This window comes from Sinocyclocheilus rhinocerous, unplaced genomic scaffold (genome assembly GCF_001515625.1).
Source record: "Sinocyclocheilus rhinocerous isolate Xijiao unplaced genomic scaffold, SAMN03320098_v1.1 scaffold520, whole genome shotgun sequence".
Classification (NCBI taxonomy): domain Eukaryota; kingdom Metazoa; phylum Chordata; class Actinopteri; order Cypriniformes; family Cyprinidae; genus Sinocyclocheilus; species Sinocyclocheilus rhinocerous.
The window spans coordinates 276,945-300,885 of NW_015666539.1; the positions used below are offsets into that span (position 1 = coordinate 276,945).

At 38.5% G+C, this 23,941-nt stretch overlaps 2 protein-coding genes across 7 annotated transcripts in view; both read left to right on the plus strand.

The window, feature by feature from the left end:
• Positions 1–5,680, plus strand: part of gria3a (glutamate receptor, ionotropic, AMPA 3a) — a 43,178-nt gene extending 37,498 nt beyond the window's left edge. For 3 of the 5 annotated variants that reach the window (XM_016543988.1, XM_016543989.1, XM_016543992.1), the window contains 2 exons: positions 2,689–2,936; positions 4,738–5,679. In XM_016543988.1, the coding sequence (XP_016399474.1) occupies positions 2,689–2,934 (246 nt within the window). In that variant the 3' untranslated portion in view covers positions 2,935–2,936; positions 4,738–5,679. Of the gene's footprint in view, positions 1–2,688; positions 2,937–4,737 lie in introns of those variants that run through there. The other 2 variants (XM_016543990.1, XM_016543993.1) reach the window with 2 other exon arrangements.
• Positions 5,681–7,340: 1,660 nt separating this feature from the next.
• Positions 7,341–23,616, plus strand: LOC107732623 (neuroligin-3-like). 2 transcript variants are annotated; one of them, XM_016544019.1, is made up of 7 exons: positions 7,341–7,499; positions 12,434–13,140; positions 14,632–14,685; positions 15,407–15,562; positions 18,092–18,277; positions 21,110–21,234; positions 22,945–23,616. In XM_016544019.1, the coding sequence occupies exons 2-7, from the start codon at positions 12,675–12,677 to the stop codon at positions 23,614–23,616; spliced, it is 1,659 nt and encodes a 552-aa protein (XP_016399505.1). In that variant the 5' UTR covers positions 7,341–7,499; positions 12,434–12,674. The 2 variants fall into 2 exon arrangements, with proteins under 2 accessions (XP_016399505.1, XP_016399506.1); XM_016544020.1 differs by lacking the exon at positions 7,341–7,499 and adding an exon at positions 8,658–8,691.
• The last annotated feature ends 325 nt before the right edge of the window (positions 23,617–23,941 follow it).

The window sequence follows — 23,941 nt, forward strand, 5'->3', positions numbered from 1 at the left end:
ACACACACACTCACACACGCAGAGAAAGAGATATGACAAATTAACAAAGCACTTACTAGTGTACGTCATTCATTATTTAAGTGTTACATAAAAGTATTTTGTAGTAAGCATTCATAGCAGTGATTTAGCAATGAACTATTTCATTAGATTTTTTTTATCTTCTGCTGCTGTGACATGGCCTCATTCTCAGTATTGTTGTTGTGTTTACTGATTCATGTGTAAATCGTCTCTAGGCAACATTCATAGAGATTAATCATCAGATTGAACATTTTAAAGAAGCACAGTCACTTAGAAAGTATTTCTAATTGGCCTGATGCAATGATGCATTATCGCGCAATGCTAATGAAAGGAGTAAGTAGGAGTCTGAATGCTTTATATTATTTGAAGATGGATAAAATCTGCTTAAGTGAATGTATATACCACCCTGGGATATATCCCTGGTAAGTTTATTTTCAGTCCTGACTGAGTTGATGAAACTGCACAGCGTCCCCTATAGAAGGACTTTTTTTTTTTCCCTTATTGGCCAGTGGCATAGGTTTAATAGACCACGTGCAGGAAAGCGTGTTTGCCTAGAGACCCTAGTTAATGAGCATAAAATGCAATTGTTTTATTACAATTCTCTATGTAATCCAGTCTGATAAGAAAGTTAATTAACTTTGAAAACATGTCCCATATGCATATGCACAGCAGAGGCTATACCACTGACTAAATGGGCCTGTAACCATGGGAACCGTATTCAAAAACAGGTCTCTAGCTTTGCATTCAAGGCAGTAATGCTACACTCCCAGTCCTCTGTTGCTATGGTGCCCTTTCACAGGCTTCTAGTGAAGACAGACCATGTTTGTTAGAGTGTTGGTAGACAGTCAGGCTGGTGGTCACAGCAGCAGAACCGAGTTCTGTTGAGGCTTGTCTGTGGTTTGGGGTGTGGCGTTGGTCGCATGCAGGTGTCTGTTAATGAGTTTTGAAGGCTGTGAAGCTTGCAGAAGTAGTTCAGAGAGGGGAATTGCCATAGTAACATCAATATTCTTACCCCTCCTTCTCCTCTTCCTCACTTCCTCTGTTAAGATGGCAGCCCGAAGAAGCCAGAGGATCCGACTGTAGCTCTCTGATGGCAGCTTATTTGTCATGTTTCTGTACTGACTCAACTTCACCTCTAGAGGGGGCAACAGGCTCAGAGCTGGCTCTTCACCTATGAGTGTGTCTGTGTGTGTGTGTGTGTGTGTGTGTTTTCTATATAAGGGCAATGTTTCACCGTCTCTCTGGCCAATAAATTGAATGTATGACAGGATAGAGGGAATAATTTCTTCCTCTCTTGAGCTGCCTGAGCTTTTAATACATTAACCTTTGACCTCTGGGCACATCTCATATTGATTTGATGCCCTTTTGAATACCCCCCTCAAGTACCCCTTTTTATTTAGCTCATCTTCTTTCCCTCCAAGCGAATTGCGTGCTGTATGTGTGTAATAGGGCTTGCATGGCTTGTCATTTTTACTAGGTGGAAAGTGGTCGACTAGTCAGTGGATCACTGGTTACCTTATTTGTTGACTCAACAACGGTAGCCTTTGCTGTTTCTGGCAAGTCTAATTCTGCTTAAAGGGAGAGTTTGAAAGTGCACAGAAAGTCCACTCGGCTGAATCAGGTGAGAAATTGCCATTTCCACATTCATTCTACAAAAAAAAAAAAAAAAAAAACACAGTCATGTCTCAATTGCTTATGGTTTCTGTCAACCTTTTGAGCTCCACTTAAATTAAGTTCCCTTAGTTTCAGAACGGTTTGCAATAACTTTGGATCAATTTGGCTTGAAATGGACCACCTCAGAATTCTGCAGCACTTATATAATAACATTTGCTTATAATGTGCTTTGTGAAAGTAAACCACTTTATGGGCCCAAAAGGAGGGTTTCACAACAATGTGACCATGAAGAATAATTTTGGGTACCCCAAAGAACCTTTCAGTGAACTATTCTTCAAAGAACTGTTTGTTTATTAGTGTTTATTATTAGAAGAACGTTCCAATAATCTGAAGATTATTTTTTCCCTATAAAGAATCTTTTGTGCATTGGAAAGGTCCAGTGGATGTTAAATGATCTTCATGGAACCGTAGATGCCGGTAAAGAGCCTTTTAATTTTAAGAGTATAATTTCAAGTATATTTGGCTATTATGGCTAATTAAATAAAGGCAACAGCACAATTTTTAAAAGAACCATTTTTGTTAGTGTAAAGAACATTTTAATAATCTTTTTTTTTTCCAAACTCTATAAAGAACCATTTTGTGCAGTGGAAAGTTGCCATTTAATGCAACCATAGATGAAAACAAAACAAAAAAAATTTTTAAGAGTGTAATTTTTGGCCATTATAGCTTATTATACAAAGCTAACAGCATGTACCTACACGGATACACAGTTTATCGACTGTTTTTCTTGCTTTTCAATATATGTTGAGCTAGCACAACTGAAGTCATTTGAGCCATGACTAGTCGACACAGACCCAGTGAGTTGACTAGTCGTGCAACCCCTAGTGCGCAAGAGAGTGAAATTGAAGATACGCTGCTGTGTATGTGAGAGTGTGAATGAGTGCATGCTGGGTAATGAAAGATTGCATGCGTATGTTTAATTTGTTAGTTATTATATAGTAGTTCAGTGTGCATCTAAGTACACTACTTCTGTACTAACGGTGTCTCCCCCTGCAGGATAAGACCAGCGCGCTGAGTCTCAGTAACGTGGCCGGCGTGTTCTATATCCTGGTGGGGGGTCTGGGTCTGGCCATGACTGTGGCTCTGGTGGAGTTCTGCTATAAATCGCACCAGGAGACCAAACGCCTCAAAATTGCCAGAAATTCCCAGAACTTCAAACCAGCTCCTCCATCCACCACACAGAGTTTCACCACATACAGAGAGGGCTATAACGTCTACGGAACAGAGAGCGTCAAAATATAATGGTTCGTCTAAGGCTGTTTTCTTTGTGTTTTTCATGTTTGTTAGTAATACCATTTCTTAAGAAAAAGGTATTAATGATGGGTGATCTACTTTTGATGAGTGATGATATCAGAGTTGCTGTTCAGTTCTGAGGTAAGTAAAGTTTCCCACTGTGTTAAAGCTGCGTCTTTTTTTTGTTTTGTTTTTTTAGAATAACACTTATAAACTGTCCCTACTATTTGACAGATATCACTAAAAGAGTTGTTCTGAGAAATCACACTTGTCTCTGTAACTGCCCTAAGCTTTGTAAACATAAAAGAAACAAGAATTAGAGTGTGATTCAGTCATGTTAGCCAGTCAGCAGGGTTGGGAAGTGTTGCTTTAAAAAATGACAAATTACACTACCATTCAAAAGTTTGAGGTTGGCAAGATTTTTTTTATCTTTTTAAAAATAAGTCTCTAATACTCACCATGAATGCTTTTATTTGATCGTAAATAGTCAAAACTGTGATACATTTTGAAATATTAGAATTTAAAATAACTGTTTTCTATTTTAACATGTTTTAGATCTTATTTATTCCTGTGATTGCAAAGCTGGAGTAAAAGCCATTACTCTAGTCTTCACTGTCACATGATCCTTCAGAAATCATATTAATAAGCATACTTGGTGCTCAAGAAACATTTCTTGTTTTCAGTGTTGAAAATTTTTGTGAAAACTATTTTTTTTTTCAAGATCCTTTTATGAATAGGAAGTTCAAAGGAACAGAATGTATTTGAGATAGAATTTTTGTAACATTATAATTGCCTTTGTCACTTTTGATTAGTCAATTGATCAATCCATTAAATTCTGAAAAATATGTACTGACCTTAAACTAAAGTATGCATTAAGTAGTGACCATGTAATATGAGCTATTTGTAACCACATTTTGCCAGTAAGAAAATCATAAAACTTGAATGCAACCATAATATTGGTTGCATTTAAGTCATGGCCTAATGGTTAGAGAGTCAGACTTGTAACCCAAAGGTCGGGGGTTCGAGTCTCGGTACCAGCAGGGATTGTAGGTGGGGGGAGTGAATGTACAGCACTCTCTTCCACCCTCAATACCACGACTGAGGTGAGACCCTTGAACAAGGCACCGAACCCCCAACTGCTCCCCGGGCGCTGCAGCAAAAATGGCTGCCCACTGCTCCGGGTGTGTGTTCACAATATGTGTGTGTTCACTGCTCACTGCTGAGCGTGTTCACTTGGATGGGTTAAATGCAGAGCACAAATTACGAGTATAGGACATCATACTTGGCCACACGTCACTTCATTTCACTTCAAAATGATGGGCACCTGTCAAACTGTCAGGGATACATACAGTAGGAGGTGGTCTCTAATTCAATGCTTTAAGATGTAGTCACATATTTACTGTTTGTTCTGCAAATTTTCAGTCGGAATCCATGCGATCAGGAATGTCGCCGAAGGGTGAAATAATTCCCCACGCAGATTTTGGTCAAGTGAAATTGCTTGAAAGCTGCTTGGTTTGAAAGTTAACTCTCAGTGAGCTGCGTGTCATACATCACTACACTATTGATAACAGACAGTGGGTCTTTTGTTGCTGAAATTTTGCTTATTTGACCACACTTGTAGTCTGGTGGTATTTGCAGCAGCTTTAAATTGTTCGCCATGAATCAGGAACTCCATCTCTTCAAACTTTCTGCTTTTAGATCAGCGCTTTGTTGATTTGCTGCCTTTTGTCTGAATTGTTCTGTTATTGTCAAAAGAGCATATCTGTCTGCAAGTCTCAAATAGGTCGGGCTGCTCTCTTTTCTTATTCTCAGATTGGAAGCCTGTCCCTTGCTGATCATGTGGTATGTGGCATGGGATAGACTCTCCGCCTCTTTGAGTCGACTGCGATTCCCTTTAGAAAGTGGACACGCACCCAACCAAAACTCATCTCACCAGAACACTTGTCTTCTCGGCTCTGAACACAACCTGAACCAATAATCACGCGACAGACTATCGGATGGACCAACACCCGCTCGCCCTCTCTCAGTGCCTTACTGAACCAGTGGCAAAACATGCAGACCATCTCACCAAAGTCCTGGAGATGTCCTGCTGGGTGCTGGGTCTAAAACCATGTTTCAATTTATTCTTATTATGAGAGGGAATAATGGAAAAGGAGGGAAGGAGAGATGGACACACACGGTGATAAGCGGTTTGATTTGGTTGATCTCATGATCAGTGATGACAGTGTTTAATGAGTGACAGTCAGCTTGTCTCCATGACAACTCGCACTAGAAGGAGTGTCTACAGACAAACATTTTATGCAATTTGTAGGAAATATTTTTGAAGGATTCTGCTTATTAATTTAAAGTTTGTACTGTGATTCTGTGTCCTCAACAACATAATTGTTATGAATAATGTAAATAATACTTTCAGATGCATTATGGCATCAGAGGACTAATCTCAATATTATTTCCCTTTCACAGTTTGCAGTTTATTTCGATTTGTTTTTTGTTTTTTTGTTCTTAGCATATTTACTTTGTAGTGAATTCAGGCTGTATGTGCAGTGAGTGTGTGTGTGTGTGTGTGTGTGAGAGAGAGAGACAGGACACGTCTCTCTTTTCTGTACTGTAAACCCAACAAGAGTGTAAGATTCTAAATTTGTTTGCCAAATTACTTTATTCTGAAACATAGGAGCTAATGACAGCACATTCATGTAACATCAGCAACAACAACAAAAAATGTTCATATATTTCTGTTTTCTGTTTAGATCAGTTTTTTAAGTCAAGCTTAGGAAACAAAAAATGTTTAATTGTTTGCAGTTACTTTTTTGTTTTAAAATGCTTTAATAAACTGCGATTATCACTGAGATAAAATATGAATACTGTTAAGCTGATAAAAAAAAAGAAAACATGGATTTTTGATTTTATAAATGCAGATAAATTCTCTCTGTTTAAATTCTTAACATTTGTTTAGATGGTAAAATGCATATTTATTTTGTAAAACTTTGATTTTTAAGTAGATTTGCATGTACGGAAAAGATGAAAACAGCTTTCACCTCAAGAAAGCCTCCCTTGACATGTCCCTCTTCCCATGTCCCAGTCCTCTGCTCTCCCTCTCCTCCTCCATTCCCTGTTAATTAAAGAAAGAAAGAATAGAAAATTATGAAATGGTCAAGATACATCCTGAGGAAAACAATAATCTGTCCCTCTGCATGACTGCAACCAACTCTTAAACATTTAAGTATATTTTGTAAATAAAGGCAGATTTAAGACAAATTTCTACTGACTAATGTGTCATTTCAGCTGTATTACCGGTGAATTTAAGTATATTTAATCTCAAACATTCTCATTTTTTCATTGACGCTTACATTTGTCAGGCAATTTCAGTGTTGGATTGCCTTACTTAGAGTTGTCTGTACAGATTAGGTTGGTAGAAGGTATTTTAATGTGAAAAACACCTTATGTCATATTAAATTTTTGTCATCTTTTATCATGTCTGACAGCTACACAGCTGGAGCTCTGCACAGCTGACTGACATGCTCCACTAAACTACCAAAGAACCACGAGATACTGTCAAAAGCTCTGCATTCTAGATTTTCAGGGCTAAATGAAGAGGTGATCATATTTATAACTCACAAATAATCCTCATCACAAATGCAATACATGCCACCTGCTGAGCAAATAAGCGCCTGCTGTGCATGTAAATGTAGTACATGCTGCACAGCAGCAGCTGACAGTTAAACAGGTTTGCGTAGAAAGAGATTAATGGTAAAGTGCTTCACCGCAACTGCTTTTAGAGCTTTATAACCAGTGTAGTTCTATTTGGTTCCTCTGAAGGCTGGTGTGGCGTAGCGGCAGAAGCCCTGAGTTGGTCACCAGAGGGTTGCTGTTTCGATCCATGGAATCATCATTGGTCCCTTAAGACCTGCAGGAGGACTGTGTCTGTAGAAGGCTACGTGTGGATAATGAGTGAATAAAAGCGTCTGCTAAATTGCTGCTACTGAATATTTGAACAAGTGTAGATTACGGGTGTTTGTTTTGACTGTATAAAAAGAACATGTACAAACGCAAACCTTGAAAATACACTCCAGTGTCTGGCTTGATGCTCATTGTAGCAGTTCTGCAAACTGGCCATATGATTTTTATTCAGATGATAAATGGTGATGCACCCGCCACACCCCTCCAATGCCACAACGCTCTCATTTCCCCAATGACTCAGTGGTGTTTTAATTTATGTGCCGCCTGTCTGGTTTGGATGAGACGAGCTTTTGCTGTCTATATCCACCTTATTTACTTATTTATTTATTTAGTTTTGCTGCCGGTTTGTAAGATCGCTCGTGTCCCTTCGGTTGCCTGGCAACGCGCGTGGCAGTGGGCGCTCCTGACCTTGCGTCCGCGACCGCGCATAGCGCGCGCGCTTAAAATAGACCCGGGGAGATTGACGTTAATTGAAAATAAGAAAAACGCAAGAAGAGCCGAGCGCCGTTCACACGGCTCGACGGGGAAAAAGGTGATATGTTGGATGGTGGGAACAATGAGATATGAGATTATTACAGTGCACGCTCGGATGCGATACCGGCTGAGCGATTCGGCAGGTGAGCTTCATTTTCTTATTTATGGCTGATCTGATGCGCGCCGTCGGTTCTCAATTCAGGCAACGATGAGAACGAAAAATCCCGAGTAATAAGAGCAATTTTCCGATGCTGGTGAATAAAAAATATGGGTAGTTATAATAAAAAAAAGCGCAAATTGGATTGTGTATGAGTGTATGTGGAACGCGTTTTGATTGAATAATGAACGCTGGTATAATGAATGCGCCGCGTTGCTAGTATCTGGGAAATGGCTACGATAAAAGGATGTGGTTTTTGAAAAGGAAATATTTATCTTTTCTTTCTTTGATTTGATTTCATTATAACGGCATTTTCTTTCTCTCATCTGCAACATGAAAGCTCGCAATCGTAAGAGGGTTAGCAGAGAGCGAGTGAGAGAGAGAGAGAGAGACGAATTGGTAGAGAGAGGAAGAGAATTATCATTCGAATAACCTCAAAGCCATGATTTGCTGCATCTGGGCTGTGGGATCTCGTTAATCATAGTCATTAGATGGCCGTAAACAGTCGGCTTTGTAATTCTACTCAGACTACATCAACTCATTCGCATCTGTTTGAAAACACCTCTGCCAGCACCGTTATTTAGTTGTTTCACAGGCCTGTCTGCGCGAGGGACACTCGGGGGTCGAGTCGCTCTCCGCATGCATGCTCAATACCCGCTGATATATTAATCACGGGCGGCGCGTGACGCTGCGCGCGTGTGAATTCAAGCTGCAGTTCGTCACCTGTTGGAAAGGTAACGGCAGCGCACGCGGGAGTGCCAGTCAGAAACCAGTCCGTGTGGTTGAATCCAGGAAGCGAGACCCGTACAGATTTCAAGTTGTCATGGTGATTTTACCATCTGTTGGCTCGGTTTGCTTAAAGCTTTCCCAGCGCGTGCACCTGCGTGCGCGTGTCTAAAGGCGTTATGTTGTATGTTTATGATACAAAACTCTGGTATTAGCCGATTCGAGGGAAGGTTCGTGACACCGCAGGTACATTTTCACGAGCTCTTGTTATCGGATGTGAAGTGAATACGGAACCTGGCGTGTTTTATAATGAAATGCCCCCGCATAGTTTATTATCTGCGCGCCATCCCGCCACTGCACCGTTCAGTCGGAGCTACGGAGGAGGAGGAGGAGGAGGGACAAGACTATTGGTATTCATCTCTCGTATGGTAGTCTCTTTCACCGTCCCTGCCGTGAGTCCGGGGAACACACACGCATACACATACTCACCCCATTCCTAGTGAATGCAGAAAAGAAGCGGTAGCCTATACCCTGTATCATTAAACCTGAATAGGCAATAGCACCAGTTTCATGTAAATAGAGCTAAATTCGCCAATTCAATGAAAGCTGACTTTTTCATTTAATTTCTCGCACAGTTATGTGGGGTAAATATCAAGGACCCCAATCTTGAAACACATCACTGGCCTGCACAGCTGACCTGATTCAGGCGCGCGCCGTCTACCCCTGTCCGCTCGCTACTGGAAAATGGGCACTGGAATAAACGGACTCCCAGTATTCTCTCGATGGGCCTCCACGGTTCAGATTAACTGACCCACATTACAGGAATGGAGGAACCCAGCGCTAAAATTATTGACAGAAATGCAGGGCACACGACAAATTATTTATTTGCATCTGCTGATATTCTACAGGTAGCGGTTCTCTTCAGCACCATGGACAGCGACAAGCATGAACAAACAGTAAAAGATCGGTAAAAGACCCAAAGGGCTGGTCCATGCTATACATGTCATACTACATGGCACGTCATTATATATGTTTTAATATATCAGATGACTTAATTTGTTCAACATTTTTAAAGATTGAAATATTTAGGCTTATTTCCATGCACTCAGCATCAGCATGTTAGGCATCATGGAAAATGTTCTTGTTTTTGTGTAATTTGTCAAGTTGAAATCTATGGTTTTAAAACCTGAGCTTGACCAGCGTTTATTTCTGAAGGTCAGGTGTCCTTAATTCAAAATACTTTACAGATTTCAAAAGGTATTGCATAATTTGAATGACCCAGTTAATTGTGCAATGGATGATTGTAATTATTTGTCCTGTTGGTTGCTTTTTTTTTTTTTGCATAATAACACCAAAGATGACATCTGCATAGCAGCTGGCTTTGGTTAGGTTTTGTTCAGTTAGCTTCTGTGTAAGACCTGGTTTATTTTGCATTGGATTTTTTATTTTGTGTTTTTGTATTGTTTGCAGTTCTAAAGTTGAATTTACAGGAAAGGCAACTACATAAAATAGGTCATATAAGCTAACACCTGCTCAACACACCAGCGTTTTACAGCACTGTGTATGAAACTTGTTTCATACCTCTATGAGTGCCAGGCAGTAGATATCAAGTATTTTAGGTTCTGTACTTGAAGTTGATAGTGATTTTGTATTGCATAGTGCTTTGAAGCATTTAATGCATTTGTTTTAAGAACACTGTATTTACATTTACATTTAGTCATTTAGCAGACGCTTTTATCCAAAGTGACTTACAAATGAGGAATGTTCCTGGAATTGAATTTGTAGGGTTTTTTTTATAAATTTTGAATATTTTAATAATTTTATGTAATGTTTCTGAGATAAAAGATCTGATACAGAATTCTTTGAATCTTGATTTGATCATTTAATTTGTTTACATCTGAGGCTGTAAATGGTTGCAAATCAGTGCTTTTTTTACCCAGAAAGTGTGTGTTTCTGACAAAGCCTTGGGAAGGCTTACAGATTTGGCATTTGCGTGTTCTGTAAACAGTGCTTCAGGGACAGTGAGTTAGGAAAAAGGGGATTATTGAGCCCGATGTCACCAAGTTTGTCTTAAAAAATGTTACAGCTTAAGTATCAACAGAACAGAATAATACAATTACATTTGATAAAACTTCGGGGCTTTTCACAGATTAAAAGTTGTTAATAAAAAGTTGTTGATTAATAATAGTTCTGAATTAGTGCCCCATGAAATAATGCACATAAAATGCTCCATGTATATTCATACATGACTTCATACCAGACTGGCCAATGCAACATGTCTTCGGCTAGCAAATTTAATCTTCAAGTTAAACTTTAAATCTGAGACACGGTAACTGTCCCGGATAAAGAAGAAGTTCAACGCAATGCACAATTCCGTTTTACCTTAACAGTCAGATTTGTTGTTTCATATTGATTTAAAATAATTTATATGAATCTTTATGAGATTCTAGAATTTAAGCCATCTAAATAAAACAGTGGTTCTTTGGTGCATCACTTTAGACTGTCAGACCTCCAGGTCTGATCTTTGGCCAGGTTTTTAAAGAAGGATGTAGATGTGAACTCTTGTTTTGTGGTTGGTCCTCATCGCTGCAGTGCAGATTAATGAATGCTGTGGGTTTCAGCCCGTCGGCTCTACATGCTGCCATCCCACAGCGTCATGCACGCACATTGATTTCAGATAAAGTAACTGCTCTGCGTGTTTGTGGGTAAGCATTGAATATTGATCCACTAGCACAACATGCATTCTGAACACAAGCACTGCACTATTAGACTTAAGATCCTCCCCTCAGAAGACATGAGATCCACCTGCTGTCCATGTCTGATCCCTCATGAGACTGAACCCACAGTGCTGGAGCTGTGCAAGGGTTTAGGGTTAAAGAGTCTGTACTTGCTATTTAGTGCAGGTGTGAATGTGATATGAACCACAAACTGTCTGTGCATCTGTAATTGAGTGTCCCTGCTTCATGTACACACTACTGTTCAAATTTTGGGGTTGGTAACATTTTTGTCTCTTATGTTTCATCAAAAATACAGAAAAAATATATTTTAAATAAATATTTAAATATATATAAAATATAAATATTTTATCATCTTATTTTTTTATCTGAATATTATTTAAAATTGCGTTTTTTTTATGATGCCAATGCTAAATTTTCAGAAGCCATCACTCCAGTCACAGTGTCACATGAATGATCCTTCAGAAATCTAAAATCTAATATGTTGATTTGGTGCTAAAGAAACATTTCTTATAGTCTTGCTGCTTAATAATTTTGTGGAAATGTAAACATTTTTTAAAGGATTTTTCAGGAAGATGAATCGAAAGTTTAAAAGAACAGCATTTCTTTGAAACAGAAATTGTTTGCTACATTAAAAATGTATTTTCTGTCACTTTTGACCAATTAAATTTTTTTTTCACTGAATAAGTATTAATTTCCTTCAAAATGCCCTAAAAAGTATTTGCCATTCTTGACCCTTTTTAAAAATATTTTTGGAACCAACACAAGGTAACTTTTTGCAGATACTGTTATGAAGTCAGTTTCCCTCACATTCACTCAGGTGTCATTTATCATAACTATGATTATGTTCCACCAACCCAATCTCACACAGAATTTACGAGGTGGCAATTCTGAATTTGTACAATGAGAATGCATGAAAGCATATGTTTTTTTTTTTTTTAAGTAAGCATGAATCAAGGTCAAATGGGCATAGTCCGATCAATCGAAAATGTATGAATGATATGTACAAATTCAAACTAATTAGCCACCAATTTGACAAAACATAAAATAGTTACGAATTGCCATGAGAATGTGTTGGTTCCACTGATGTTTGACATCCAGAAAGCCTAAATACATTTTGAACATGATGCCTATTGTTTTATAATGTTTATTTTGTTTTGTTTACATGGTTTTGCATTATAAAGTTAATTTAAACTTCTTTTTATGCTTAAAAAGTGTGCTTGCGCTGTCTTTCTTTAAAATAAACGGGACTTGGTTTGATATTCAGTTATCTAATGCTATGACATTCATGCATTTTAAGTTTGACATTAGGTGTCTCTTTTTGGGGCCACTGTATGATGAGTCAAACTGTGTTTTCTAAAGGAATTATTAATATGGTTCATATTCTGACCAAAATGTATGTGTATATGTCTGGTGTTGAGAGGTTCTGGCTCTTACATCTTGTTTGTGTGTATTTCAGGTTTGTGCTGAAAGGATCTGTGTGCTGGAAAAATGAACAGCATCACCTGCTGAAATCATCAACCAATATGGAGCACTTGATGGTGCACACCTGGCTGCGGAGATGCACACTGGATCTGCCTGAGTGTGTGGTGCATGTTTGTTTTTGAGCGCTAGAGTGAGATTGTGTCAAAGCAGAGAGTGTCATTGAGCTACTGACAGATTTATCAGTGTGAACGTGTGTGTGCTGTTAAGAAGGGACCATGTGGTACACACAGCCAGCAACTTACCTGCCGCTTACCCACCTGCTCTGCCGACCTTTGAACTTTGCTCTGTGTTGGCTGCTTGTGTGGTTGATGTGGTCAGTCTCCATGGCAACAGCACTGACCTACCAGCCCACAGTAAACACAGCACTTGGCAGGCTAAGGGGGATGCGGGTTGCTGTGGCAACGGAGGGTCTGGGCCCTGTGGATCAGTACCTGGGTGTGCCTTACGCTGCCCCACCTGTAGGAGAGAAGCGCTTCATGCCACCCGATGCTCCATCGGCCTGGTCCGGCGTACGGAACGCCACCCGCTTCCCTCCTGTCTGCCCGCAGACTGTTCACAACGCAGTGCCCGACATCATGATGCCTGTCTGGGCCACCTACAACCTTGACACGGTCGCTACGTACCTGCAGGAGCAGAGTGAGGACTGTCTGTACCTGAATATATACGTACCCACACAAAGCGGTGAGTACACATGCGAAATGTACACACACATTCCTTCATTCGTATACAGAACACCACTGGTTTTGGTTCTTGGTTCCTCCAATGGTTTCTCCCTCATCTACGTACTGTAAATATGCTAAGGAGTTTTTACTCACCACTTGAGGGTTTGTAGGGCACTATTTTTGCTTTTCTTTTCCATTTATGTGCTTTGTTTTCCTTTGAGGCAATGTGTTCATTCAGACAGTTCATGTTACTTAACACATTTTTTTTTTAAATCACCAATTCAATTCCTATGTTGCATTTTAGATCTTCTTTTTATTGCAGAATATTTATCTAAAAGCTGTTGCATTTATATAAATTAGGATATATTGTAGTTTTTTAGTTGTGTTTAGTGTAAATTTCTTTGATAAGAACACACACACACACACACACACTATGTGCATTCAGGTAATTTTTGTTAGTTACTTTTGTTAGTAACTCTACAATAAGGTCTCAACAAATGCATAAACTACCATGAACTAGCAATGCTCAACAGCATTTAACCTTTGTTAATTGTTAAACTCTGTTAAAATGTTCATGTTAGTTCACCGTGCACAATTTAAAACAATAATGTTTTAAAATCGTATTCCTGTGACGGCAATGCATTTCTTCTTAAAATCCTTCTGATGGGCTTATTTGGTGCTCAAGAAATATTTTGTGTTATTATCAATGTTAAAAGCAATTGTTCTGCTTACTATTTTTGTGAAAACCTCGATAATTGTTTTAGGATTTTTGATACATAAAAAGTTAAAGAACAGCTTAAAGAACAGTAAAAGAATATAACTCTTTTGTAACAATGTAAAAGTATTCACTGTCACTTTTGATCATTTAATGCATCCTTGCTGAAGAGAAGTATTCATTTCTAAAAAAAAAAAAAATTGACTGTAGTTTACCTACTGTAGATCAAGACTGAAGCTGGCCAAACTTCAGTTTCAAAGCTTCCCCAACACTGCAACACACATAATGCACCAACACAGAGTTTTGGTTGTAATGTTGGATGTAAAAAATAAAATGAAAAAAAAAAAATTCCACTGGAGCCCTGTAATGTTAGTTTACAATCTCCACTGTCTTCCGCACCTCCTTTCAGTTCCTGTGTTTCTCAGCATTTCTAAGCTACTTCAGAAGCTTCTCTAATGTCAAGTTGAGTGCCCATGGCCAGATTCAACTTGAACTGAAGCAGCATCTGTGTCCACTGGAGTGAACGTTGAGAGCACTGTTTTGGCCTCTTTTAAAGGAAATAGTGAATTACTCTTGGCAAAATGCTGAAAGCTTTATTACCGCAGGGTTCGGAGTGGGAAAATGAACCCTTGTTGCTATCACACAGTAATTTAGAGAGAAGTCCACTGAGCTTTTATACATCACCCACTTACGCACAACCCCCAACACACACAAACACACCCATATGTTTCTCTGCGGTCTAGTTTCTATCTGCTCATGTAATTTATCATCCCTCTGTCTCCTCTCTCTCTTTAGGTACAAAGAGAACGGGCGACATGTCAGCTGACACAGAGCGTTCGGAGGATGATGGTACGTCCAGTTTTCATCATTCTTTCAGATGAATTCATTTTTAATGTTTTTCCTATTCATTTTTTATCCCCTCGTGGTTAATGCGAGAGAGAATAATCTGGATGAAATTTACACAATGTTGCATCATTTTCAGGATCATTTTAGAAGGTGGTCCAGTGTATTTGCCCTGCACCTTAGGGTGGTTTTCTAGATATCAGCATCAGTATGATGAAATGCCCATATTATCAACCACTACTACTGTAAATGTACAGTTATTTTATATACTGTATATATATGTAGATAGTATTTCAAATGCAGTCCCATTACTAGATTTTGACACTTTCTCTTTTTAAAGTTTAAGCAGTAATTCAAGCTTATAATCATTCGTAAATCCAACTGATGAATAGACATTATTCATTTGCCTACCCTGTTATTTGTGAACACTGAATTTGAAGACAACACTTCACCATGAAATGACTATAATCATTATAATAAATGAAAATTGTAGAAATTGAGTAATTTAAAGGAAGTCTCAGAGGCAGTTCTTCGCTGGTTACGTTGTTATTTTTAGTCACTTGTGTTCTGAATGATGAGGAGTTAAATAGATTATTTAAAGCTGAAGTCTGTCAGTGGTGCAGACGATCTCTGTGGAGATTTTAAGCAGCTGTGAAAAACACTTGAGAATGCAGAGAGCCTCATGTTTTTTGTGCACTTCTGTTTGTGTGTGCGTGTGTGTATGCAGGGTTTAGGGATTCTCGAGATGACCCGCGTCCAGTGATGCTGTTTATTCATGGTGGCTCGTACATGGAGGGCACGGGGAACATTATGGACGGTAGTGTGCTGGCCAGCTACGGCAATGTCATCGTCATAACCCTCAACTACAGGATGGGAATATTAGGTTTGTATCTCAAGGAAATTGTTTTTCTACATTTAAATTTGGTCAAATCAGTTTATTAAGCTTAAATAAGAGGTTTATGAATTTTAACAAGTACAGAATTTTTCTGTTTTGGAGGAAAGATCAACATGCAAGGAAGGATACTGTCACTCCAAATTAGTGATGCGCGGATGGCGGTTATATCCGCGGGCGCTGCGGATAATCCGCGGATCGGGTGGGTCGGGTAATAAAAAAATGCATTCTGATTATTTGCGGGTGGGTCGCGGGTGGATAAAATAAATCATTAATGATTCAAGTATTAACTACATTTTCTAAATTATGAACGTGTTTTAAATAGGCTACAGAAATTGAATAAACTGTAAATTAACATGAAAAGTTATTCAACAAAACATTTAGTCAAGAGCAGTAAGGGATTTTCTCTGTCTTTTGTTGTTTGATTAACATTAATAAAAGACGGCACAGCTTTATTAGGCTGCTGTCACAAGACCTATTTCACGGATCCAATACTGATACTCATGCATTTTATTTTGCAACTGTTTACATTAACTTAAGACAAAACCGACAGTAGCCTAAGAAGACGCGGTACAGCTGAATCACATACGCTGTTTTCATCTGATGGTTTGTGTGGATTTATTTACTCATCTAACTTACTTTCGAGTGACGTTTTAGCTCATCCGCGCATCACTACTCCAAATGCAACACGTCAGCCATTATAAAAGCATCCAAGTCTTTGGAAGACCTCAATAATGTTTTATAAATGCTTTGGGGAGCAGATCTGTCCATTACAGCTGCATTCAGAGAGAGTGCTGTGCTTCTTTTATAAAGAGCTCTGATTCTGTTTAATCTCAGCGACTATATATATAGGTTGTTATATAAATATACTGTATATAATATTTTAACAACCTATATATATAGTCGCTGAGATTAAACAGAATCAGCGCTCTTTATAAAAGAAGCACAGCACTCTCTCTGAATGCAGCTGTAATGGACAGATCTGCTCCCCAAAGCATTTATAAAACATTATTGAGGTCTTCCAAAGACTTGGATGCTTTTATAATGGCTGAGTCGCTGAGATTAAACAGAATCAGAGCTCTTTATAAAAGAAGCACACTAACAGCACTCTCTCTGAATGACATGCAGGCATATTGAATGTAATGTAAGGGAGTAATGAAATACAGGCCAATTTACAGATACAGTATTTCACAGAAGTGAGTACACCCCTCACATTTTTGTAAATATTTTATTATATCTTTTCATGTTGTTATACAAGCTGTACACTCACTACTTTACATTGTAGCAAAGTGTCATTTCTTCAGTGTTGTCACATGAAAAGACATAATAAAATATTTACAAAAATGTGAGGGGTGTACTCACTTCTGTGAGATACTGTATATATATATATTTTAACAACATAATTTTAAAATTATTAAAATTAAACACACACACACACACACACACATATATTATAAAGTGTAAAATTGTAATAATTATAATATCTAGATTGGCTTTATGGTATTTAGTCTATAAACACATTTATTTAGTAAAAACAGAAATTCACAAAACTGCTTATAACAAAAATGTCTGTAAATTGGCCTGTATTTAATTACTCCCTTGCATTATATTCCATATGCCTACGTGTCTACATTAATAATATAATAAAATTCTATATGAATATCCTACATTTCTGCCACAATACCACAGTTGCAGTTAGTGTTACTACAGTAAATCCATTGTAAATATTGGTGATTTGTGGACTGTTAAGTATTCTAACTGAATTGTTGTCGCACAATGTTTCTCCTGTTTTCTGCGTCAGTGTGGTTGAGAATGTCAGCGCTGTTTCATCTGGCTTTAAACTAATTTAAATCACCACGACATCTGTGGTTTGTATCGGAGACCTCTGCTCCAAACTCAAACGCTTCGCAGTTTGCACGAAATCTCACAGCGCTGTTTAGTGGTCTCATGAAAACGCATTTGTTGTGAGCTCGCACTGCGCTGTCTTTAGTTATTACTTAAGTTATTACTTAGGCAGTAATAACGGTCTGTGCGGCGCGGATCACACAAGTTGCGCTTTTGGTGCGTTTATGCACTGAATCTTGCGATCACATTAAGTATCGCACATTAAGTATAGCCCCTGCTGGTAGATGTCATACCCACACCACCTGATGATTTTCTTTCAAGCAAAGTATACAGTAAAACTAAACAACTGCCAATGAAAAAAGAATTTGTAATGAATGGCTTTCTTTTGATATAACCCCCCCCTTGCAGCTACAGTATTTTTTATAAGATTTCCAGCCATTTTCATAAAGTTGTGAGGCCATATTTACTTCACGTTTCAAGGATTTTTTATGCATCATTACAAAAAAGGATACCCACAATCTCATAAGTGGTTCTGTTTCTTTAAACTGCAGTAAATTCTTCCTGTTTTCAGCTGTCAAAAACAGAGATGTTATTGAAAGTTTCACTCTCAAGATCACTGATGAGAAGTCAGAAGTCGATTTTGTCAAATATTTCTGTCCTTTGTCTTTCTCTCAGGATTTTTAAGCACAGGTGACCAGGCCGCTAAAGGGAATTATGGTCTCTTGGATCAGATTCAAGCTCTACGCTGGATCAACAAGAATATTGGATATTTTGGTGGTGATCCGGGCCGCGTGACCGTGTTTGGCTCAGGAATCGGAGCGTCCTGTGTCAGTTTGCTCACTCTTTCACACCATTCTGAAGGTTAGAGACCACACACCTCGAATAATATTAATGTTTAATTCATCATATAAACATACAGATGCAGTGAAATTCTCTTCAGTGCTGTTCCGAACATTTATATTCAGATCATTAAAATGTGTTGAAACAGAGGAACATGACAGTGAGTGCACTTTCATAAAACTGTATTGAAAATATGAATTATACTTGCATAATGAATGAAGTGGTTGGAAAACAAAATGTCCTTTTAAAATCTGCTCACTGGTAATTAAGTAATTTTCTATAATGATATTTATTTAATTATACCCTATGTAACACCTTATGATAATCAGTTAAAGGTGTGTCTCTGTAAGGCACGTACAGTGTATTTTTGCAGTCCGTTACTGCTGAGACAGCTGCCTCTGCAACCATGACCACTGTCACATCTGAGTTTCCGTTACCACGGTAATCTCTGCTGTAACCATGGTAACTCGTCTCCTGCCTCATCAGCCTTATCCCTCTGTTGTGGGCCTCGAGTGTGTGTAGGTGTGTCTGTCACTGCAAGGCATGTGTGCAAAGTGTGTTTTAAAGAGATCAGAGCCAATCACACACACCTGCAGGGATATTGATCCAACATAATTGTTTTGCTTCAACGTACAGTATTGATAACACTCTGTCTCCCCTATGTCTCATCTCTTTGTCTCACTGTTTTGTGTTTCTCCCTCTTTGTGTCAGTTTTTAAAATTTGCAGTGATTTTATGCACAGTGTATTATTTTATAGCTCTTTCTCACTGAATGCATTTACACCCAGAATAAAACCCAGGTGCACTTATTAAAAATGTAGGTGGATTCTAGGTGGTTGTATACTGAATTTCCCAGAAATTCTGCTTTCTTATGGAAAACCATAGCTCTGGTTTTGTCCAAATTGACTGTCACTACCAATTTTTGCAATTATTGCTCCAGCAGAGAGCATCTCCGCTACATTCCTTATTTTGTGTGGACCGCAGAACCAGGTAATCCCCGTTGAGCAGACATTTGATTTCAGTGTGTATAGAGTGAGGTCTAGGGTGGCATACTGCTCCTCCACGGTTGCTGTATCATTTACGTAGATGTTCAAAATGATTGGACTCAAGCTACATCCTCTTCCTGGAGCCTTAGAGTTCTCTCTCCTTCCTCATCTTTTTAGCTTTGCTTTCTGCAGTTTTGTAGCTACTCTGAAAAACACTGATAACAAGTCATTAGGATTTAAGCGCTCTTTAAATTATTCTGACTGTTCCAGACTGAGTGAAATATACAGTATGACTTCAAACAATTAAAAATCAATTTTACTGTTCACTAGAAAAGCTCTTCTGCAGACAAGGATAAATCTGCATATTGATGTGGATTCTGTTTCATTCCGTATGACTGAACATTGCATTGAATAAAATAATATTTTCTACATGACAGCAATAAAGGGAAATTCACAGTTTCCAATGTGCAAAGATTACGTATTAGGCACTAAATGTATTTTTTAACATTATTTTTAAAACACATTTATTATGTTTTTTTGTTTTTTAAGGTGTATACACCTGACAATATTCTATATAATATAATATATAATAAATAAAAATAATAATATTAAATAATATAAAACAAAAATGTAAAACAAATAGAAACAACATGTTAATGTCACACTTAATGTTTTTTTTTCCCTCACAGTGTAAATGGGTCTTTAGACTTCATATTTGGGTCATTGGCAAAACAGTTGAAAACCCCTAATCTAAGACCTTGTGTATTTAGTTTGATAATAGCTGACTCGAGTTTCACCCCCTGAAATTCACAAAAAAAATTCAGCTCCCATCTGGTGGGTGGTGGGCATGTTTTACACCCAGTAGGGCATCCCAGTAGGATGTAGCTGTTGAAGTTGTTTCTCCACTGTTTCCTTGTAGAGTAATTTGCATGAGTCAGAGATGTATGCACTGGTTATGGAAGGCTTGTCTTGGCGGAAATGATATGGTAGAACTGAAATGCTTTAGTCTCATGATCAAGGTTGTTGGAACTTGTTTACACGACTTTCATGCAATGTCACCATAGAGTCATGACATGAGTTCATTACAGCAACAGCCCTGCTGGAGCAATCTGTGTGTAGAAGTGTCTTGCTCAAGGCCACAATGGTGATGACTCATGATTCATGCTTTGCGGAAAACATCTGATGATATTGGTGGACATGATATTGTATTCTAGGCCTATCAAGTTTGGGATTAGTGTCTCTGTAGACATGGTAGCTGTCAGATATCTACATTCACTGCCTCAGAGGTGATAGCTGAATGTGAAGTATTAAATGATAAAAAAAAAAAAAGTATCCACCACCGACCAGATGGGAGTTGAACATCGTAGGTTGAAGCACAAGCCAACTGATCTTATATCATCGAACTGAATACAAAACTGTTAGTGCAGTTGAATATGAAGTGTTTTTAGTCTAAATTAATCAGTAGCCATAATGGATTCAGCTGGAGCATTTATTATATGGTCAGGAAAAAATGCCACCATAAAAGCTAAGATGCCCCTGGAGATCAAGTGCCCCTTAATAAAAAAAGTTCATTTCTAACATTGAACCCAACAGATTGTTCGGCAGATGTAAGAAGAAATTTAAACACTGAGAGTGGAGTGGATGAGAAATATATAATGATTTGGCTGAAGGTTGTGAGGGTCACATAAAGATGGCATTAGTGAGTCTCTTAGAAAGCCCAGGATGTGGATGTACCCTTCTTTCATGACAGGTGAAGATACTGCAACTCTGCCCTTTGCGGAAACAATACTAATATAATTGCTGATCTGGAATATTGGCATGGCATTTACTGTTTTATTTGCTTCTGACATTCTCTGTTCTCTCTCTAGGTTTGTTTCACAGAGCAATCATTCAGAGTGGCTCAGCACTGTCCAGTTGGTCAGTGAACTATCAGCCTGTGAAATACACACGTCTCCTCGCAGAGCGCGTTGGCTGTAATGTCCTTGACACACAAGTATGATGTTTCTTGTCATTTTATGAGTATTTTGAGTTATTAAAGAGATTTTTTTGTGTAGAAACTTGTCAAGTGAGATGGAAATAAAAAGCTATACACTTGCTGTCACACTATGTAGAGTATGTGAAATTTCATTGGACATTGTAACAGACAGGATCACAATTTACAATAAATAGCACTTAAAATGAGAAAATACTGTCCAAAAATTTTGGGTGTTTAAGATGTTTTTGAAAGAAGTCTTTTATTCTCACCAAGGCTGCATTTATTTGATCAAAGATAATTAAAAACATTAATCTTGTGTAATATTACAATTTAATAATAATTCATTACATTTATATAGCGCTTTTCTAGGCACTCAAAGCGCTTTACATTGTCAGGGGGTATCTCCTCATCCACCACCAGTGTGCAGCATCGGCAGCATTGGCAGCACTCGGCGCCTGGTCGGGAAATGTCATGCCCCTTACCATAGCCGCCTGCGAGCTTCAGAGTAAATATTGAGTCAAAATCAAATCAGTTTGAACGCGATTTAAACCCGGATGATTGTAACCACTCTAAGTTCGTCTGCCTTGGGAAAGCTAGGAGCTAAGCACTCCGACATAGTCATAACACTCGTTGCCTTCTCTAGTGCAGCTCAACCAGGTCTCATCCCATTGGTCGATATTTGTGATATCACAAATCCCAGAAAATATGCGTTGCAGTTCAAACGAGTCGTTCGTTGTAGTTTTTTAAGTGATATCTGTTAAATAAAATATCTCCTTTTGAAGTGGACTTTGAGCTTTGTAACTGTGCAGATCTTTTTTATGCTCAAACAGCAACATTACAGACTAACTAAAGTTGAAAAAGTGAAAAAGCATAATAGGACCCCTTTAAGGATTAAATGAAAAGCTTTAGAAAACAGACAAATGTAATTTGCATATATAGATAGATTTTGTAGGTCCTAATAATTAGGAAGCGTTTATTTTAATGTAATTATATAGCCTACAGGTTTCGATTAGATGCCACTCACGTGTGTGTCTGCATAATTTAGCACATTTGCAGACAGTAATTTTCACTTGCAAATGCGAGTGAAGGCTTTAGTATCAATGGATTCTTTGTTGAGTCAATCAGACCTTGTTCTTGTGCCTTTGATGAATTGAAAGTTCAAAAGAGACGCAAAAATATTTTGTAACGTTATAAATGTCTTGACTGTCACTTTTGATTAATATAATGCATCATCGCTAAATAAAAGCATTAATTTATATTAAAAAAAAAAAAACTAACTAACTTTCCTGCAATATATAAACTGTTGTTTTAAATCAATCTGTGACATTTAAATCTTCGATTGTTCGAATTTCTTTGCAGGTCACAAAACTTGAACATTTGTATCAGAATGCAAATGTTCTCTGCATGTGCCTGTGTTTCTCTTCTACCATGTTTGCATAGATATGAAAGGAAGTATATAAATTGAATACAAAGTCAAGTATGACCACAAATTTAGTAGAACTACAGAGCATAAATGTTTAATTCCTCACACCTGCTCAGGATAAGGTTAGGGCCCATGAGGAGTTAGCATTGTTTTTGGTTCCCAGTGTTTTGATTAATAAAAAATATTTCATTTTTAACTTAAATTTAATGTCTACCTTTTTATGACTAGCAGTTTTTACCAGTGTAGGTGTGGAGGCAGATATAACTGTTGTTGCATGTGTGTGTGTGTGTGTGTGTTTTATGCAGGATCTGGTCCTCTGCATGCAGAAGCGTAGCTACAGGGAGCTGGTGGAGCAGGAAATTCAGCCAGCACGCTTCCATGTGGCCTTTGGCCCTGTCATTGACGGTGACCTCATCCCAGATGACCCTGAAGTGCTCATGGAGCAGGGGGAGTTCCTTAACTATGACATCATGTTGGGCATTAACCAGGGAGAGGGATTCCGGTTTGTAGAAGGCGTGGTGGAACCAGAAGAGGGCGGGGTTTCCGGCTCCGATTTTGACTTCACGGTATCTGATTTTGTAGACGGTCTCTACGGTTATCCAGAAGGGAAGGACACTCTCAGAGAGACCATAAAGTTCATGTACACAGACTGGGCTGATCGAGACAACCCCGAAACTCGTCGCAAAACCCTTGTGGCCATGTTTACGGATCACCAGTGGGTGGAGCCAGCTGTGGTGACGGCCGACCTGCACGCACGTTACGGTTCTCCAACTTTCTTCTATGCATTCTACCATCACTGCCAGAGCCCCATGAAGCCTCCATGGGCGGACGCCGCACACGGTGATGAGCTGGCCTATGTGTTTGGTGTTCCACTTATTGGTCCAACGGAACTCTTCCCCTGCAACTTCTCCCGTAATGATATCATGCTGAGTGCTGTCGTCATGACCTACTGGACCAACTTTGCAAAGACCGGGTAAAACAGAACACTCTCTAAAACAGCACAAGCAATACATATGCAACATTTTTGCAAAACAACATGCAAAATCCTATAGAATTAGAAATACAAAGCAACACAAGCAAAACATTATGAGTGATGATACAACATTCTGGACTCAAGGGGAAAAAAATTGCAAAAAATATGATTTATTCATGACATTCTGTAATCAGTTATGCAATGTCATAATTATGCATAATAATGCATTTTGTCACAATACCAGTAGCTCCCATCTTATCCAGCCTCCAGTTAATGATAAACCAGGTGTGTCTGGTAAATTAGTAAGCAGTCACTGTGACCTTGAAGTC

Excerpts from the sequence above, each read along its gene's own strand:
- LOC107732623 (XM_016544019.1), top strand. The coding sequence starts at position 12,675 with ATGTGGTACACACAGCCAGCAACTTACCTGCCGCTTACCCACCTGCTC. Across the intron at positions 14,686-15,406 it reads AGAGCGTTCGGAGGATGATG|GGTTTAGGGATTCTCGAGAT; the intron begins GTACGTCCAGTT and ends GTGTGTATGCAG. Across the intron at positions 15,563-18,091 it reads CTACAGGATGGGAATATTAG|GATTTTTAAGCACAGGTGAC; the intron begins GTTTGTATCTCA and ends TCTTTCTCTCAG.